Source organism: Podarcis vaucheri, assembly GCF_965113315.1.
Source record: "Podarcis vaucheri genome assembly, chromosome: 5".
NCBI lineage: Eukaryota > Metazoa > Chordata > Lepidosauria > Squamata > Lacertidae > Podarcis > Podarcis vaucheri.
In genome coordinates, this window is record NC_138763.1 from 100,417,140 (window position 1) to 100,435,688 (window position 18,549).

The 18,549-nt window shown below is 44.8% G+C and overlaps 1 protein-coding gene across 1 annotated transcript in view; it reads left to right on the forward strand.

Moving 5' to 3' along the window:
• The window catches only part of SEMA3A (semaphorin 3A), a 204,662-nt gene that overhangs the window by 174,484 nt on the left and 11,629 nt on the right, over positions 1 to 18,549 (forward strand). Inside the window, exons 12-15 of the mRNA XM_082223102.1 lie at positions 4,632 to 4,723; positions 8,690 to 8,731; positions 13,139 to 13,296; positions 18,458 to 18,525. Of these exons, the coding sequence (XP_082079228.1) occupies positions 4,632 to 4,723; positions 8,690 to 8,731; positions 13,139 to 13,296; positions 18,458 to 18,525 (360 nt within the window). The remainder of the gene's footprint in view (positions 1 to 4,631; positions 4,724 to 8,689; positions 8,732 to 13,138; positions 13,297 to 18,457; positions 18,526 to 18,549) is intronic.

Sequence of the window (18,549 nt, forward strand, 5' to 3'; positions counted from 1 at the left end):
TTCAGATACACTGAAACAGAAGTTGCCAGATCCTTCTATATAGTGAGAAGGTGGGGAGGGGTATTACTCAGAAGGGTGGTGGGGATGGGAGATTGGCAGATAGCTGAGATGAGCCTGTTGACGACTCTTAACGACTGCAATAGGTCTTACAGGAAAAGGCAAGGGGTGAGAAGGTGAAAAATGGCATATACATGACTAAGCCATTTAGAAGGATCTGGCAACTTCTGTTTCAGTGTATCTGAAGAAGTGTGCATGCACACGAAAGCTCATACCAAGAACTAACTTAGTTGGTCTTTAAGGTGCTACTGGAAGGATTTTTTTTATTTTGCAATTTACTTGATTGACGTAATGACCACATCTATTTAAATAACTCTAGACCCAATTTCTCACTGGATGATCAACTTGTGTCCAGACTATGCTGTTTCAGTTTGTAGCTTGGGGCTTGCACATTTGAATGATTTCCCATATCCAAAATTCTTCCCCAAAATAAATGTCCCGAATACAGCACGTTAGAGAGCACACTAGTCCAAAACACTTTGTTTTATCTTGTATGCAGCAGCCTTTAGTTCTGTATTCTCCCTTCTGGCCCAGGAGCTGCCAACCCCTGGGGACTCCCAATTTAATTCTAATTCAATTAAAGCTTGAATTAAGTTCAAGCTGTGTGTGACTTCAGTCTTTTTTTATCCTGATCTCTGGAAAAGCAAGACTGTCTCCTTGTCTTCCGGTCTGCAGTCCTACCCAGCTCACAAGGAGCGCCAGCAGGCTTCCATCTTAAATCTCATCTGAGTCTGACAGTTGGCAATGTGGCAATGTGGTCAAGAGCGAGATTATAATTCCCACTATAGCAAGAGATTATCGGGTTGCTTTGGCCACAGCAGCTCACTTAAACAAAAATAAATGCTAAATGAAAATACCACCATCTTTTCCCGAGGTCTAGTGCAAGTTAAGGAGGAAGTAAGTTATGTTGTTTCCCTGAGTCTTAGTGGAAAGGAAATGTGATTAATTCAACATTGTTGTTGTTTTAAGTATACATCTGGATACTTTGCTCTAACTCTCACCTCAGTGATGGTTCACTTCAATCCCTCTCCAGCAGACCAAAATGCATATTTTTGCCCTCATAATTTGACTTGAGGGCAGAAGCGGATCATTTAACACAGTCTCGAGTCCATCTTTCAGTAAACGTGAATTAATAACAGTAATTTTATCTTGTAAGATGAGTTACTCGCCGAAGCTTGCTGATCTGAAATGAGGGGCCTGGTTCACTTTGTGTGAAATTGTTTGAAATATTATTCCACGTAAGCCTGATCTTGAGTACAGATAAAGCTTCGCTTTGGGTGCCTGAGGCCTGATCAGAGACACTGTAGGGCTGAACACATTGTACATTTGACCTCAGAGGCTTTAGAGAGCAGCAAACCACTAATGGGGGGGAGGAAAGGTCCCTCTTAAAATAGAACTATTTATCTTAAAGATTTAATGCCTATCTGCTAGGCTGACTTCTTTGGCTTTGTCAAAGCTCTGTTGTAGAATTCAAAATGTTTTAAACGTGGCAATAATCCAGTTCTCCATTACTTTGTAGTGGTCTCTGCTGCAAGAACTTGAATCTTCCAGTCTTTGATGCTGACAAAATTGATATAGACTTTGTTTAAAACGGTAGCTTCCGAATGACATCCTTTGCCCCCGCATCCCCGCACAACTTCTAAGCTTAGTAAAGTGTTTTTATCCCCTTCCCCTCTTCCACCTGGAATACTCCAGTTAAGAAAAACTGACAATTTGCAGGTCAGTTATTCTGCAGTGTTGGGTGAAGTGATTTGTCTGCCTACGGCAGGGGAAGCTTTTCACAGTAGAGGGAGAAATGTTATCACTGGCTGCCAAAAAAAAAAAAAAGCTGCCGTTGGAGGCAGATGAACAGCGGCAAGGCCAAAAGTCGGTAATCCTGCACACACAGGATACATTTAAAGCACATCCAAAGGAAATTATTTCCCTTATAATTTTGGGCTCTTTAGTTTGCCCCTTGCAAACAGTTCTCAGCAACCCTGCAACAGACTAGCTATCGCCTGGCACCTTCACTATACAGTGGTGCCTCGCAAGACGAAAATAATCCGTTCTGTGATTCTCTTCGTCTAGCGGTTTTTTCGTCTTGCGAAGCAAGCCCATTGACGGATTAGCGCTTTTAGCGGCTTTTAGCGGCTTATCTGCTGATCGGATCAGCTGATAAGCGGCTTAGCAGCTTAGCGGCTTAGAAAAAGGGGGGGAGGAAAAAAACCCAGCAGGAACTCGCAAGACATTGTCGTCTTGCGAAACAAGCCCATAGGAAATTTGTTTTGCGAAGCACCTCCAAAATGGAAAACTCTTTCGTCTAGCAAGTTTTCCGTCTTGCGAGGCATTCGTCTTGCGGGGCACCACTGTACAGTGGTACCTCTAGATGTGAACAGGATCCATTCCGGAGCCCCGTTCTCATCTAGAAGCGAACGTAACCAGCGACGGCACATTTGCACATGCGCGTGTCGCTTTTTGCTTCTGCGCATGCACATGACGTCATTTTGAGCATCTGCACATGCGCAAGCGGTGAAACCCGGAAGTAACGCACTCTGTTACTTCCGGGTTGCCGTGGAGCGCAACTCGAAAGCGCTCATCCTGAAGCACATTCAACCCGAGGTATGACTGTACAGATCATACCTCGTGTTACATTTGCTTCATGTTACGGGTTGCTTCCCGTGGAGACCCAGAAGTACCAGAAAGGCTTACTTCAAGGTTTTGCTGCTTGCGCATGCGCAGGAGGCGCTAAGTCGCACTTCGCGCATGCACACAAGTGCCAAATCGTGCCAAGCACCTGCACAGATACGGCACTTCAGGTTGGAGGCTTTTCACGATGCGAACGGGCCTCCGGAATGGATTCCATTCGCAACCAGAGGTACCACTGTACGCCTTTAGGCGCCAGGCAAAAATGTACCTTTTCAACCAGGCCTTTGTCTGACTTGATCTATGTCCTACACCCTGTTTAAAAATGCTGGCTCTTTTGGTTTTTGTTTTTGTTTTTTAATTGGGTTGCTGCTTTTGTTTTGATTTTATGTATTCTATATTTTATGTGAACCACCCTGAAACCTTCGGGTATAGAGCGGTATAGAAATATATATATATATATATATATATATATATATATATATATATATATATATGCTTTCGTAGATTTTCACGGGTACAGGAATGCAGGTTTTGGTGTCTTCGGGTGTCTTCCCGTGTAAGAGTCGGGGTGTCTGTGCGACGTTTCGACGAGGTCTCACTCGTCATCTTCAGAAGCCGAAAGCACCAGCCTGAAGATGACGAGTGAGACCTCGTTGAAACGTCGCACAGACACCCCGACTCTTACACGGGAAGACACCCGAAGACACCAAAACCTGCATATATATATATATACACACACACACACACACACACACACATATATATATACATATATACAGTGGTGCCTCGCAAGACGAAAAGAATCCGTTCTGTGATTCTCTTCGTCTAGCGGTTTTTTCGTCTTGCGAAGCAAGCCCATTGACGGATTAGCGGATTAGAGCTATTAGCGCTATTAGCGGCTTTTAGCGGCTTATCGGCTTATCGGATCAGCTGATAAGCGGCTTAGTGGCTTAGAAAAAAGGGGAAGGGGGAAAAACCCGCAGGAACTCGCAATACATTTTCGTCTTGCGAAGCAAGCCCATAGGAGATTCGTTTTGCGAAGCACCTCCAAAACGGAAAACTCTTTCATCTAGCGAGTTTTCCGTCTTGCGAGGCATTCGTCTTGCGGGGCACCACTGTGTGTATATATGTGTGTGTGTGTGTGTGTGTGTGTGTATATATATATATATATATATATATGCTTTCGTAGATTTTCACGGGTACAGGAATGCAGGTTTTGGTGTCTTCGGGTGTCTTCCCGTGTATATATTTTCCAGGGACGCTGTCCACTATGATGCCTGATAAGGTTCTGAGAAAACACAGCATCAATATGGTTGCTGTATCTCAAAGAATCATAGAATCGGGACCCCCAAGTTTCATATAGTCCAATGCAGGACTCTCAACTCAAACTCTGCACTGTTCAGAATCACCAGCTGATTCCTAACAGATCTGACAACTTAATTAATTTGGCAGCATCCCTCCAGCTGTCTGTGTGTCCCCAGGAAGTCTCACTTTCACATCTGCCCTTGTATTATTATTTTTAAAAAGAAAGAAAAAGAAAACATGAAATACTTTGGATTTGAGAATAAGTCATAAAATGTAGCCCTGGCTGATCCTGTGTATCCCTGGCTTTAAATACACAATTGTGGCAGCTGACATTTCATTGGTAACATTACACTGCCCTGTTCATTTGCTGACAGCTAAAATGGGTTCAGGGTTCAGATTTTTTGGGGGTTTTATGCAATTAAAAGATTTCAGTATAATCCTTCTTTGGAAACTTGTAAGAACTTTTGAGATCATTTTGAAGGTAAATGGGTATTGTATGGAGCTGACTCTAAAGAAGGCATTGCTGCATAATCCCCTTTTTGAAATACGATAATTTGTATTGTGGGAAACATAAAACTTCTGTAGATCTGAGATTGGACTGCTCTTGGACTCAAGGGGGAAAATGGTATCTGTCTTTATTTCAGATATTGGGACAGTTTTGAAAGTAGTTTCTATCCCTAAAGAGACCTGGCATGATTTGGAGGAAGTTTTGCTGGAAGAAATGACAGTCTTTCGGGTGAGTGTGATTGAAATGTTGGTTATCTGTTTTCGCTCCCCTGCTGCTGCTGCCCCCGCCACCCCCTGCAGGCAGCTGCAGAGACGGGGTTTATTGTGGAAGAGTCCAGCAAACCTTTCTAATTAGCTTCTCAATTAGAGATTCAGGCACTAGTCAAAATAAACCTCAGAGCTTTCAGTGCCAGTTGTGAGCTAATAGCAAAAATTATATTGCTGACTCTCCTCCCCTCCTTCCCCCCCCCCCTTGTTCACTGGGCTGCTCAAACCAATAGATATGACTGTTTGCAATTTACAGTGAAAACCATCTGTAACATTTGAAGGTCTTGCTGCCTGTCTTCTCCCCAGAAAAATATACAGAATTAATTCTACATCTGGGCATATGACATGAAGACAAAGGCGTAGTGAAAAGTCTGTTATCTGACATTGAGGGTTTCTATGACATGACAATTAAGAATAATTTTGAAGAAGTACACAATGTAGGCAAAAGTTGGCATGGTTTTAGGAGCTGATTTCCAATGCATGTTTTTGTTTAAATGGATTTTGATCTCGTGCCATCCTGGGGAGTATGAAGAAAATGAGAAGATAAAGCTGAGATTGAGTTGTACTGCCGATTAATCAACTTGATTCAATAAACATTTTGATCAGTTAAAAACTTGTCCCATAGTCAGCCAGGCAGATTTTTAAAAAAGGAGTTACTTTAATGTAAGAATTTACAAATTATCTTGGAAGTGGGATTCCACATCTCTTCTACGCAGCAAGAGATGCCTTTTAAAAGATGATGCCAACTGCAGCATATGGAAGCATTGTCTAGAAACAAAGGGAATTGTTTGTTTTCCTTGCTCAATGGTAGTTCACAGAGATTGAAGGGCCTCAGGTGTGATGCCTGGATCCCTAGAGAGCCAGAGCCAGTCGTTGTAGATGCTTCTGACCTAGATGGACCAAGTGTCTGAGAGCTTCCTATGTTTCATCAGAATTCTTGTTTATTCACCTGCAAATTGTTGTAAATTTAATTAATTAATTGTCACTGTTAAAATTCAACTGGCTAAGATTTTAAAAAGAAAGAAAATGACAAATCCTCTCAGGATTTGTCCCATGTCAAGCTTTCCTTTCTCCTAGAAGCAGCATCCTACAAAGCGAGACTTCTTGATTTCCACCCATCCCAACACTTGCTTGCTTTGGCTTACCTGTGTGTGAATGAGTCACTGACTCAATGAGGTGTGCCTCACTGTCAGGTTCTGGTTAATTGTGCAGTGGGTATCTGAACCCCTGGTTTTGAGCAAGAAATAAATCTCAAGGAATGAGATGAAATCACAAGAGTAGCTGGTGGCCTGTGGTTGTTTTCTCTGTTGCTTGCAGCAAATCGGCTACTTATAGTATAAAGCAGTCTAGGGACCTGGCCATTGCATGAGCTTCTACAAATGAAACAAAATGAATGCCATGCTCCGTTAAGCCAGAAATTAAAGAGACAAGCCAAGAGCTTGATTTCTAAAAGGAGAGGTGCTTTGTCTCACTTTCTGGAACAAATCATGTCTTCTGTCCTGGAGGCTTTTGCCTTACGTTTCAGATGCCTAGGGGTAGGCTATGGTGACTCAGGTGTGTGTGTGGGGGGGGAGACCATTGCATCACATTTTCCAGCCTTGAAAAAGTGGTTTCCAACTTTTGGTTTTGAGTCCCACCACCTGTGCTGGGGTGGGCATGGAGCTGTGACTAGTAGTTGACCCATGCAAGTCTGGGGCTGAGCCAGAGCAGTATCTGATCAATCAGAAACAGAGGCTGGCAGAATCTGGTGAGGTGAGTCCTTAGCCAAAAAAACCGGGTGGACTCAGTGATGGAACTGACAGCAAAAACATCTTTGACAGCTGACATTGAGGCTGAAACTCCACCCTTAGTGACCTTTGCACATGTGGGCAAGAGGACGGGTGCTTAGCTACCTCCTTGTCTCTTGCTTTCCACTTGTCCCAAGCTACTTCCAAAGTCCAAAGTGGCTTAGCAGTCAGGAGAGAAAGTGGTAGGAGAAAGAGAGGCTTGAGAGCCATTGTGGTGTAGTGGTTAAGAGCGGTAGTCTTGTAATCTGGGGAACCAGGTTCGCATCTCCGCTCCTCCACCTGCAGCTGCTGGGTGACCTTGGGCCAGTCACACTCCTCTGAAGTCTCTCAGCCCCACTTACCTCACAGAGTGTTTGTTGTGGGGGAGGAAGGGAAAGGAGATTGTTAGCCGCTTTGAGACTCCTTAAAGGGGTGAAAGGCGGGATATCAAATCCAAACTCTTCTTCTTCTTCTTGGCAAAGGCGCTATTTGGCGTGGCAGTGCAGATTTCCCCTTGCTTTGCCCTTGAAGGGCAAAATGAAAAGGTGGGAAGAGGGGACCACCAGAAACCATTAGTAGGAGGCATTGCAATTCCTCTGCTCCCTTGCCGCGGTGAACATCCTGGTGTGAAGGTGCCTGGGGATGCACACACCTCAACATTCAGCATGACCCCAAGAGCTCCTTATCAGCTGCCATAAAATACTGTTGAAATTATTCTCCTTGCAGGTGCAGCTGGAGTTTGAAGGGGGGGTTGGTTAATGCGCCAAAGGAATTGAGTCCTAGGTAGAAATCTGATACGAAGTTTCAGTGCAACCCATCACTTTTGAGTTTTCACATATCCCTGGGGTGGGTGGATCTAATTTTATGTCACCAAAGAATGAATTTAACAGCCTGAGTTGCAGTATGCCGAACACAACACTTTCCATTGACAGCTCCAGCCAAACTGAAGGCATTCCAGATGTATTGCACTGATAACAAATGCCTTTTTGACCTGATTTGTGCAGTGTCTCCCTGAACAGCTGAGCAAACATTTCGGTAAGGCCTGTAATTGATGCCTTCCAATACCAAGTTTAATAACCCATTTGCACTGGAGAGTCTGCATGCTTAGCATCTACTGAGCCATATCCAGTTCCCCATGGGCTCGCCGGGGGTGAAGTGTGAAAGCTTGAAGCAGGCTATGTCAGCGTACCTTGATAGAAACTGAACCCGTATGAGGAAACTATAAGAAAATAGAAAGGTCTACAATCCATAAGACAGATCTACACATATTCCTCAGTGTGGAATTCCTACCAGAAATAGCAGTTGTCCCCCTCTACATACCATTTTGCATATTTACTGGTATGGTGACATCATCATGATCTCTGTCCCCCTAGCAGTTGCCAATATTATGAAGCAAAGGAATCACACAGCAGTTGATAAGCCCTGAAGAAGAGGGACCCTGGTTAGCTTCAGTATGATGCTAAACCATGGTTAGGTAAAGGTAGAGGGACCCCGACCATTAGGTCCAGTCGTGACCATCTCTGGGGTTGCGGCGTTCATCTCGCTTTATTGGCCAAGGGAGCCGGCGTACAGCTTCCGGGTCATGTGGCCAGCATGACTAAGCTGCTTTTGGCGAACCAGAGCAGCGCACGGAAATGCCATTTACCTTTCCGCCAGAGTGGTACCTATTGATCTACTTGCACTTTGATGTGCTTTTGAACTGCTAGGTTGGCAGGGACCGAGCAATGGGAGCTCACCCTGTCACGGGGATTTGAACTGCCAACTTTCTGATCGGCAAGTCCTAGGCTCTGTGGTTTAACCCACAGCACCACCAGCATCCCTGATAAACCATGGTTAAAGGGGGGGGGATAATTCCCACTGAGATAGGGACATAGGTGTGCATTCCTGAAGCTGGCTCCCAATTTGCAAACCACTATTTTTGCAGGGCTGCTATGATGCCTCCACTGGACCTTTGTAGAATGCATGCTTGATTAATCCTTGTGTTGAGTTTCAACACGCACAATTGCGCAGGCACAAATGCATTTGAATGCATCCATAGCAACAACACTGTTTCAGCGTGAAAGTCAGTAAGAGCAATCCACGGCGAGGCACCCAGTTCTCATCGTCTTAAGGGAAGCAGCTATTTAAAGCATCTTTGCTATAACTGTAACTCTCTTTTCCAGGAACCCACAGCTATTTCAGCCATGAAGATTTCCACAAAGCAGGTACTGTACATACAATCTTGAGACTCTTAAATAGTTATTGGGTCCCATATTTCAGAGACCTTAACTTGCTTGCCTGAAAAGATATTGGTGCCAGCTGCCTCCCATTCCGTTTCATAAATGTTTCTAGTTTCTTATGGAAATTCTGACAGACAAAGATGAGGGAAAGTCTTGACGTGTGCTTCGCTAGCTATGAAGTGGAAATGAACTGCCTAATTAGTCTCTGAAACAAAGATCCTTGTTCTGAGCTCTAGAGATGTATCCCCAGGAGTCACTGGCTGCAGGTCATGAGGGTCAAATCTCCTGTTCTCCAGCACTGGCACAATCACTACCGGGCTTCCTTCTCACCTGCTTCTTCCTCTATAACACCAACTAGGGCCTAATGAATGTGCAAAATGCACTTTTACAAAGACCCATTGATCGTAATGGAAGTGTTCAGTGCAGGGGTCAGCAAACTTTTTCAGCAGGGGCCCGGTCCACTGTCCTTCAGACCTTGTGGGGGGCTATATTTTTTTTTGGGGGGGTGAATGAATTCCTATGTTTCCTATAACCCAGAGATGCATTTTAAATAAAAGCACACATTCTACTCATGTAGAAACACCAGGCAGGCCTCACAAATAACTCAGAGATGCATTTTAAATAAAAGGACTCATGTAAAAACACGCTGATTACTGGACTGTCTGTGGGCAGATTTAGAAGGCAATTGGGCCAGATCCGGCCCCCGGGCCTTAGTTTGCCTACCCATGAACTAGGGGCTAATGAATGTGCAAAATTCACTTTTACAAAGACCCATTGATCACAATGGAAGTGTTCAGTGTATAGCAACTGCTTTATACAAAAGGGAGTTGTCATGCTATCAATGTCAAGCAATTGCTACCCATCTGGAGCTGGTGATTTCCAGGATGCAGGAAGCCAGCCTGGCTTATGTTTTAACGTGCTAAATTCAGGGGTCCCTTGTTTGGCACATTTTTAACTCCCCCAGCCTTGACTGAGTCTTACTTTGATTGGACTCAGGAATATAGGGGAATGTGGCCCTCCACAAATGCATGGCAGTACTTTGACACTCAGAATTTGGGAGGCACTTCAGAGATGACGAAGGGAAGACATGAAAGAGGGGCCATTCTGGCAAAGGAACCCAGAGAGCTTGGTTAGAATCACAGAATCATAGAATCATAGAGTTGGAAGAGACCACAAGGGCCATGGAGTCCAACCCCCTGCCAAGCAGGAAACACCATCAGAGCACTCCTGACATATGGTTGTCAAGCCTCTGCTTAAAGACCTCCAAAGGAGGAGACTCCACCACACTCCTTGGCAGCAAATTCCACTGTCGAACAGCTCTTACTGTCAGGAAGTTCTTCCTAATGTTTAGGTGGAATCTTCTTTCTTGTAGTTTGGATCCATTGCTCCGTGTCCGCTTCTCTGGAGCAGCAGAAAACAACCTTTCTCCCTCCTCTATGTGACATCCTTTTATATATTTGAACATGGCTATCATATCACCCCTTAACCTCCTCTTCTCCAGGCTAAACATGCCCAGCTCCCTTAGCCGTTCCTCATAAGGCATCGTTTCCAGGCCTTTGACCATTTTGGTTGCCCTCCTCTGGACACGTTCCAGTTTGTCAGTGTCCTTCTTGAATTGTGGTGCCCAGAACTGGACACAGTACTCCAGGTGAGGTCTGACCAGAGCAGAATACAGTGGCACTATTACTTCCCTTGATCTAGATGCTATGTTCCCATAGCACACTTTAGCACCTTGAACCATAGCTGTCAACCTTCCCTTTTTTGTGGGAAATTCCCTTATTCCATTTCCCGCTGCTTCCTGCTGCTATCTCAGATTGTTAGATATCCCATAGACTGTCCCCGGGACAGGTGAGACTACTGATCCCTTATTTTTGAGGCTCCCTAGGGCAGGTAAGGCTGCTGATCCCTTAATTTTGAGGCTGCTGATCCCTTATTTTCAAATCTGAAAGTTGACAGCTATGCCTTGCACCACCCTACATCCTTGAAGCAGCCTGAAGATGCAGAGTGAGGCCACTTTCTTTAGACCCTCTGCACCATGGGAAGACTGGCCTGCCTGTCTCTAAAGCTGCTCACCATGGAATGGGGAGAAAATTGGGGAGAAAATGTGAGAGTTTTCTTATCCATTAGATGAAGCTACATTAAAATTGAGCCTTATTGGCCAAAGGCTCTGAGAGAGGGCCATTAGCTTAGCTCTGAATGTTAAATCCCCAGCATCTCCAGGGAAGTCCAGCAGACTCACCTGTGGACTGTTGGTCTGACTTTGTACAGGGCTGTTTTTATAATGTACAGTTACATATCGGAATTAGGCTTCTTTTGCTGCTGGAGGCATTGTACTGAGTCTCTAACGTAAGTAAAGAGCATCACGCTTGGGCACAGGATCTTCTTACAACAACTAGAGCAATGGTGGCTGAAACGGACACATTTTGTAAAAATGAAACTTGTGAGACAGACTTGGATAGGTGTTTGGAAACCCTTTTTGTGTCCTTTCTGGAACATCTTGAGGCAAGCGGCAGATACACCACAAGCCCATGTTCTATTTATGTAACTTTTCTAAATTTATAACAAATCTTTCCGATGCATATGTTTGGTATTCTTTTTAAAGATATGAAAACAGATGTGTATCATATCAGCCACTGATATAGCTTTCGATGAGAAAGGGGTAAAGCCATCTCAATAGTCAGAATTCTGGGCAGTCCAGCTAGGAACCCCATTGCATACTGGAAACTTGCCTAAAATGAATGAGTTTGACATGAAATATTTTGTTTGGGGCCACTTCCCTCGCACAGTTTATCACCTAAAACAACAAGGGATAGGGGGAGATTTAAAAGAATGTGCTATTCTAGAGAAAACTATTTTCAAAACAAAGCTGTCAAGATATATATATATGTTCATATGGTACCAGAATGCTCTGCTTTTGATTATTTTTACAAGTACATTCTTTTTAAAGGAGCAGATTACACTGTATAATGAACCATGCATTTAAGCACAACTTCTCGATCAAAGGCCCCTTTATGTATTCAGGAGGGATTACAATTCTCCCTGATCCCTTGGAAAACAAATTTACAATATTAAAAGTTTTCTCCAGCTAAGTTATTCACGTAAAGTGAAGCCTATAAAGTGTTGGTGTAGCCCCAAGTGAAGGGAGGAGGAAAGAAAACAATACACGTAGGCGATGCACTATGACAAGCTTCTGGCATTGATTGCATCTTTGAATTAGAGGCATTTTTGAGAGCATGTTGATTCCTGATTCTTGAGCACTCCCAGCTTTAGATATTAAATGCATTGTTCTTTGTGAACTCGGGGCTTTTCATGGAGTGACGTGATGAACTTTACGTCCTGTGCAGAGCAAAAGATAACAATCAAAGCAGCCTCCCAAAACTCATCCCTTGGCTGCCTCCCTCCCCACTGAAGCAAACAGAAGAGCTTGTGCCATCAGATGCTCTGTGGGAGCAGAGGGGCAGTTGCAGACCTCCAGAGTCGAGGCAGCGTGTTTTTCTCCAGGTTTTTCTGCTTAATCAGGTGGCAGCAGAAGACTCTTGTTAGTTAACCTTCCAAATGAATCAAGTTTATGAAACGCTTGATGCTTCTGTGATAGTTCAGGTACAACAACAAAGGGCCTTGCTGCGCAGGAGGAACCTTAATTCGACAGGCTAGAGATGGTGTTCAGGATTCAGTTGACCTGGAAGGGAGGATGGGCAGATAGGCAGGTGTGGACTATGGAAATGTGGAGTGGGAAGCTGGTATGTACAGGAATCCACATCCCCATGTTCAGCTGCATGATGTAATGTTCAAAAGGGGCCTTGCAGCACTTTAGGCACAGCTGGAAATTATGACTCTCCCTATGGGAGATTCCTTTATAGAGATAGATGGATTCTGGTCTGTATCAAATTTGCATATATTTGTTCCTAAAATTCCATTCCATCCTGTTTCCGTATTTATTTGCAACTTACCTTTTTTATTTAAAAAAATGCATGCAAAATCCTATTTGGTTTTTTAAAAAGAATATTTAAATACAGTTGTAATTACATATCTTATTGCAGAACGCATATTGAAATAATTTTATCTTAATGGATGCATTTTTAAATATGTTTTATCCTAAAACGTTTTGAGCCAAGAATTGTGGTCCGCACATTAGTCCGGGAGGAGTGAGACAGGTCGGTCCACACTGGAATCCATACAAATGGAATTTCTTAACCAACTCTGATCCTTTTCTTGTCACAATAACACAAAGAAGAAGCAAGAGTCAAATGATTCTGAATTTTAGAACTTGTGCAGCATGTTGTAAGGGCCAAAAGTGCTGAGAGATAAATGGAGGAGATTCTTTTTGAATGAAGCAGGCTTACTTACCATCTCTTTCTCTTTCTCTTTCTCTCTCTCCCCTGCCACAAACAGCAACAGCTCTACATTGGCTCAGCCGTTGGCGTTTCACAGCTTCCCTTGCACCGCTGTGATGTGTATGGTAAAGCATGTGCAGAGTGCTGCCTTGCTAGGGACCCATACTGCGCCTGGGATGGTGCCTCGTGCTCTCGTTACTTTCCCACCGCTAAGAGGTAAGGATGGATTTGAGTGTCTTTCCACTTCTTCTTCAAGGTCCTCACCTGATTCCTTAAGTGACGGTTTCAAGCAGTAGTGGGCCCCATGGGGGGGGAGCAGCGCACGCCTGACCGCCGGACACCTGCATCACTGTGTGGTGTGTGTGGCATGGCATGAGGCAAATGCACTGGTGGAGCCAATCCGTCAGGCTTCCCACCTGACCACCACTTAGCCCTGTGACCAGCAGTCAGGTGAGTGCTGCTTCCCCTTCTTCCACTACTGGTTTCAAGTGATACCCAGTTTCTGCTTAGGCCCTTGGTTCCAAAACTTTCCCCCTGCGGACCACTTGAAAATTGCAAAAAAAAAAAAAAAGGCAGATCGCTTCATGATTTTTCTGCCCATTGTAGCAGTGTGCTGCGCTAAGTGCTGTATGATTCTTAGTTCTATTTTTAGTTGTCGTTTTTATTTTTTATACAGTGGTGCCTCGCAAGACGAAAAGAATCCGTTCTGTGATTCTCTTCGTCTAGCGGTTTTTTCCGTCTTGCGAAGCAAGCCCATTGAAGGATTAGCGGATTAGCGCTATTAGCGGCTTTTAGCGGCTTATCTGCTGATCGGATCAGCTGATAAGCGGCTTAGCGGCTTAGAAAAGGGGGGGAGGGGAAAAAACCAGCAGGAACTCGCAAGACATTTTCATCTTGTGAAGCAAGCCCATAGGAGATTCGTTTTGCGAAGCACCTCCAAAACGGAAAACTCTTTCGTCTAGCGAATTTTCCGTCTTGCGAGGCATTCATCTTGCGGGGCACCACTGTATTCTATTGCGCTATGATGGATTCCACAGAAGAATGCATACAAATAAGTAACACAGTGAACATGCAGTTACTAATCAGTATAAATATTCAGTGGGCATCTTCAACCACCGATCCCTGGACACATTATGAACCGCCACAATTTGGGAACTCCTGGCTTAGACTGTGGCCACATTCAGGTGTTCACCTGAACACAAGAAGGCTTCACCTGGAAATGGAGGCAGGGGGGCACATTGAAGTCTTGCGCCAATGAGTCTGCGCCAATGAGTCTGGCTGCGCAGGCTCCACTTCTGGTCTTTGCATGTTTAGCGCAAAGGTCTGAAGACTGTTTCTGAGCATGGTCTGCTGGACACCTGGGAGCCCTGTCTAGTCAGGGTTCCAGATCACTCAGACTTTTCACTTAGAAACCATCTTCAGACCTAAGCATGCAACTATCTGGAGAGGAGTCTGTGCCCCTGAGGACATTGGACCAATCCCTGAGAACTTCCAGAGATAAAGCCTTCCTGTGCTGAAGCAAATTCCTGAACACACCATTCATGGTGGCATCTGCCTGTCTTGAGAGACAATGGAGAAGTCCGCCTTTGGAGGTGAAGTCAAACCATTGGGAGGTTGCAGCGCCTGATGTGTCAGTAGAGACCGATATGGGAGAGACATGTTTTGTTGCAGTTTGTCTGTTCATATTGAGCCTACAAATGATTTAGATTAGCAGGTTTCCTAATTAGTATAAATTTCCCCCATATTTGTGAGTGGGACTAGATCCATGGGAATAACCCTAGCTCACTGATGTAAAAAGCCATTGGGTTATATTCAGCTATGCTTCAGCAGCAAACCTACTGAAAGCAAGGGGCCTAAGTTGGCCATGTCTATGAATTTCAGTGAGTCTAAGTAGTACTTAGGGACGCGGGTGGCGCTGTGGGTAAAAGCCTCAGCGCCTAGGGCTTGCCGATCAAAAGGTCGGCGGTTCGAATCCCCGCGGCGGGGTGCGCTCCCGTTGCTCGGTCCCAGCGCCTGCCAACCTAGCAGTTCGAAAGCACCCCCGGGTGCAAGTAGGTAAATAGGGACTGCTTACTAGTGGGAAGGTAAACGGCGTTTCCGTGTGCGGCTCTGGCTCACCAGAGCAGCGATGTCACGCTGGCCACGTGACCCGGAAGTGTCTCCGGACAGCGCTGGCCCCCAGCCTCTTAAGTGAGATGGGCGAACAACCCTAGAGTCTGTCAAGACTGGCCCATACGGGCAGAGGTACCTTTACCTTTACCTAACTAGTACTTATACTGAATACAGCCTAATACAGTGGTGCCCCGCAAGACGAAAAGAATCCGTTCTGTGATTCTCTTCGTCTAGCGGTTTTTTCGTCTTGCGAAGCAAGCCCATTGACGGATTAGCGGATTAGCGCTATTAGCGGCTTTTAGCGGCTTTTAGCGGCTTATCTGCTGATCGGATCAGCTGATAAGCGGCTTAGTGGCTTAGAAAAAGGGGGGAGGGAAAAAAAACCACAGGAACTCGCAATACATTGTCGTTTTGCGAAGCAAGCCCATAGGAAATTCGTTTTGCGAAGCACCTCCAAAACGGAAAACTCTTTCGTCTAGCGAGTTTTCCGTCTTGCGAGACATTCGTCTTGCGGGGCACCACTGTATATCTTTTAGATTTATCTAATATATCTTTTAGATTTTGACTAAATCCAAAGAAGCTTCACTGAATACAACAGATGCCAGGGGTGAAAAATGTGAGGGGTTTTCCTGGCTCCTTGACTTCTGCTTCCGTGATGAGCTTCCATCATTGTTCAGAGACCTAATCCTCTTTTGTCTCCCCCACAACCCACTTGCCTGACTTCTTCTTCCTTCGCTGTTTCTTTTCTTCTCCAAGCAAAGTGTTCAGCCTCTTCACAACATCTTTGTTTGCCCTGTTCTTTCTTCTGCTCAAAGGCATCTCTTTTCCATGGGTTGAACAGGGAGTTTTTTGCCACTACTGTTTTGATACAAAGGAAGTGGACAAAGCAAACACAGACATAGTTCTCCTTTCTACAGTGCACATTTTATTTTTGAAAAGGTACAAAACATTATTAAAGCAAAGAAAGAGAGATCCAGTAGGTGGTTTGGTGTTGCTTAAAGACATTTTGCTATGGGTTGTAATAATAATTTTTGGTAGTTATTCAATCCACTAACTAGTTTTCAACCTAATGTTCTAACCAAGCACAATTTCCGAGCACAATTCAAAGTGTTGGTGCTGACCTTTAAAGCCCTAAACGGCTTCGGTCCTGTATACCTGAAGGAGCGTCTCCCCCCCATCGTTCTACCCGGACACTGAGATCCAGCACTGAGGGCCTTCTGGCGGTTCCCTCACTGCGAGAAGCCAAGTTACAGGGAACCAGGCAGAGGGCCTTCTCGGTAGTGGCGCCCGCCCTGTGGAACGCCCTCCCACCAGATGTCAAAGAGAACAACAACTACCAGGCTTTTAGAAGACATCTGAAGGCAGCCTTGTTTCGGGAAGCTTTTAATGTTTGATGTATTATAGTATTTTAATATTCTTTTGGAAGCCGCCCAGAGTGGCTGGGGAAACCCAGCCAGATGGGCAGGGTATAAATAATATATTATTATTATTATTATTATTATTATTATTATTATTATTATTATATAATTCATCCTATTCTGTGGCAAGCATTGCTTTAGATTATTTAACCCAAACACCTGAGGTTTACTTAAATTCTGATTCTAGTCATCAGGACTTCATTGTTCTGCATCACCAAACTGGTGGCCAAGCCACACTGAATAACTATTAACTCATACCTTTTATGCGCATTTTTTCTCTCCCATAGAATCCTGGGAAGTGCCGTTTGTTAAGGGTGCTGGGAATTGTAGCTCTGCAAAGGGCAGACTACAGTTCCCAGGACACTTGAGGCATGCTTTAAAGGTATGGCATGTGCGCTGTGGGTTAAACCACAGAGCCTAGGGCTTGCTGGTCAGAAGGTCGGCGGTTCGAATCCCCGTGATGGGGTGAGCTCCCGTTGCTCAGTCCCTGCTCCTACCAACCTAGCAGTTCGAAAGCACGTCAAAGTGCAAGTAGATAAATAGGTACCGCTCCAGTGGGAGGGTAAACGGCCTTTCTGTGCGCTGCCCTGGTTCACCAGAAGTGGCTTAGTCATGTTGGCCACATGACCCGGAAGCTGTACACCGGCTCCCTCAGCCAATAAAGCAAGATGAGCGCCGCAACCCCAGAGTTGGCCACAACTGGACCTAATGGTCAGGGGTCCCTTTACCTTTACGTATGCTGCAGTCTAGAATGCAGATGCTTAGGCTTTTTTGGCAGCCTCCCTTGGTCACATTCCAGCAGGAGGTGTTGCCAGAAATGGGTGTCCCACACAGGCTCACAGCCCCCCCCCCCACTCCCAGTTGATCCATGCAGATCATCTGAAGAGGACAGTTATTGCCCCCTTCCCAGTCATTGGAAGGTTTAATTTGCACTGTGTCTACTTAATTTTTAAAAAAGATTTTGTTGCCATCAAAACCAGTGAGGTTTGGGTTACCAAGAAGAGGGAATAACCCCTTGAGGGAGTGGATCTTCCCTGGGCCAGGTGTTAGCTCCCCGTAGCCTGGCTACGTCTGAATCACTGTTGATGAAATGAAATAATCTAAAGAGACTGGGTTAGAGAAATCTTGGCTGATCTCACTTTCTCTGAGAAGATGCCGCATTTGAGATTAGGCTGCATACATGCCACACATTGAAAGCACATTCGAAGCGTGTTATTTACCTCAAAGAATTGTGTGCTTGTCATTTGATACAGGTTGCTAGGAGGTGTAACTCTGAGAGGGGAAAGCGGCAGTGCCCAGAATTACTGGAGGGAAGGAATGTGTTTTGAATGTGCTTTAATGGCATTGTGTGCACATGGCTGTACTCTAGATTGAAGGAAGCCATGGCTCCCTGGTGCGCACGCCGAGCTTTCCTGAATTCAACTGCCTGCATCTCAGACACTTAATTTAGTTGTAATCAATACCCCTCAGGGCCTTGGCCACTGCAACAACAACACTCACTTGGGTTGGAATTATTGACTTCTGAATGCGAAAACTGACAGAAAATGGTTTGGATTGTTGTTCACAAAAGGAATGGATCATTTCCTTCAAGCATCCATATCTCTGGGCGACATCTCTCTCTGAATATAATATAACTAATAATATCCCTAGCGTTGTCTGCTTGACCCGTTTGCTTTCCTGACAGAGGCATCCAGCAGGAGAAACTTCCCTAAATTGTTTTAAGCCACCAGTTCAGTTTCTGTGGGTCAGGCTGCCCTTCTAAAGTATTCCCCCTTTTATATATATTAAAAAATACAGTGAATGAATGCAATGGAGATTTACTGGTTTCTCTAATATGTTTCCTTTAGACGCACTAGACGACAAGATATCCGAAATGGTGACCCTCTGACTCACTGCTCTGACTTACAGCATCATGGTAAGACGCTTGATCATGACGTGA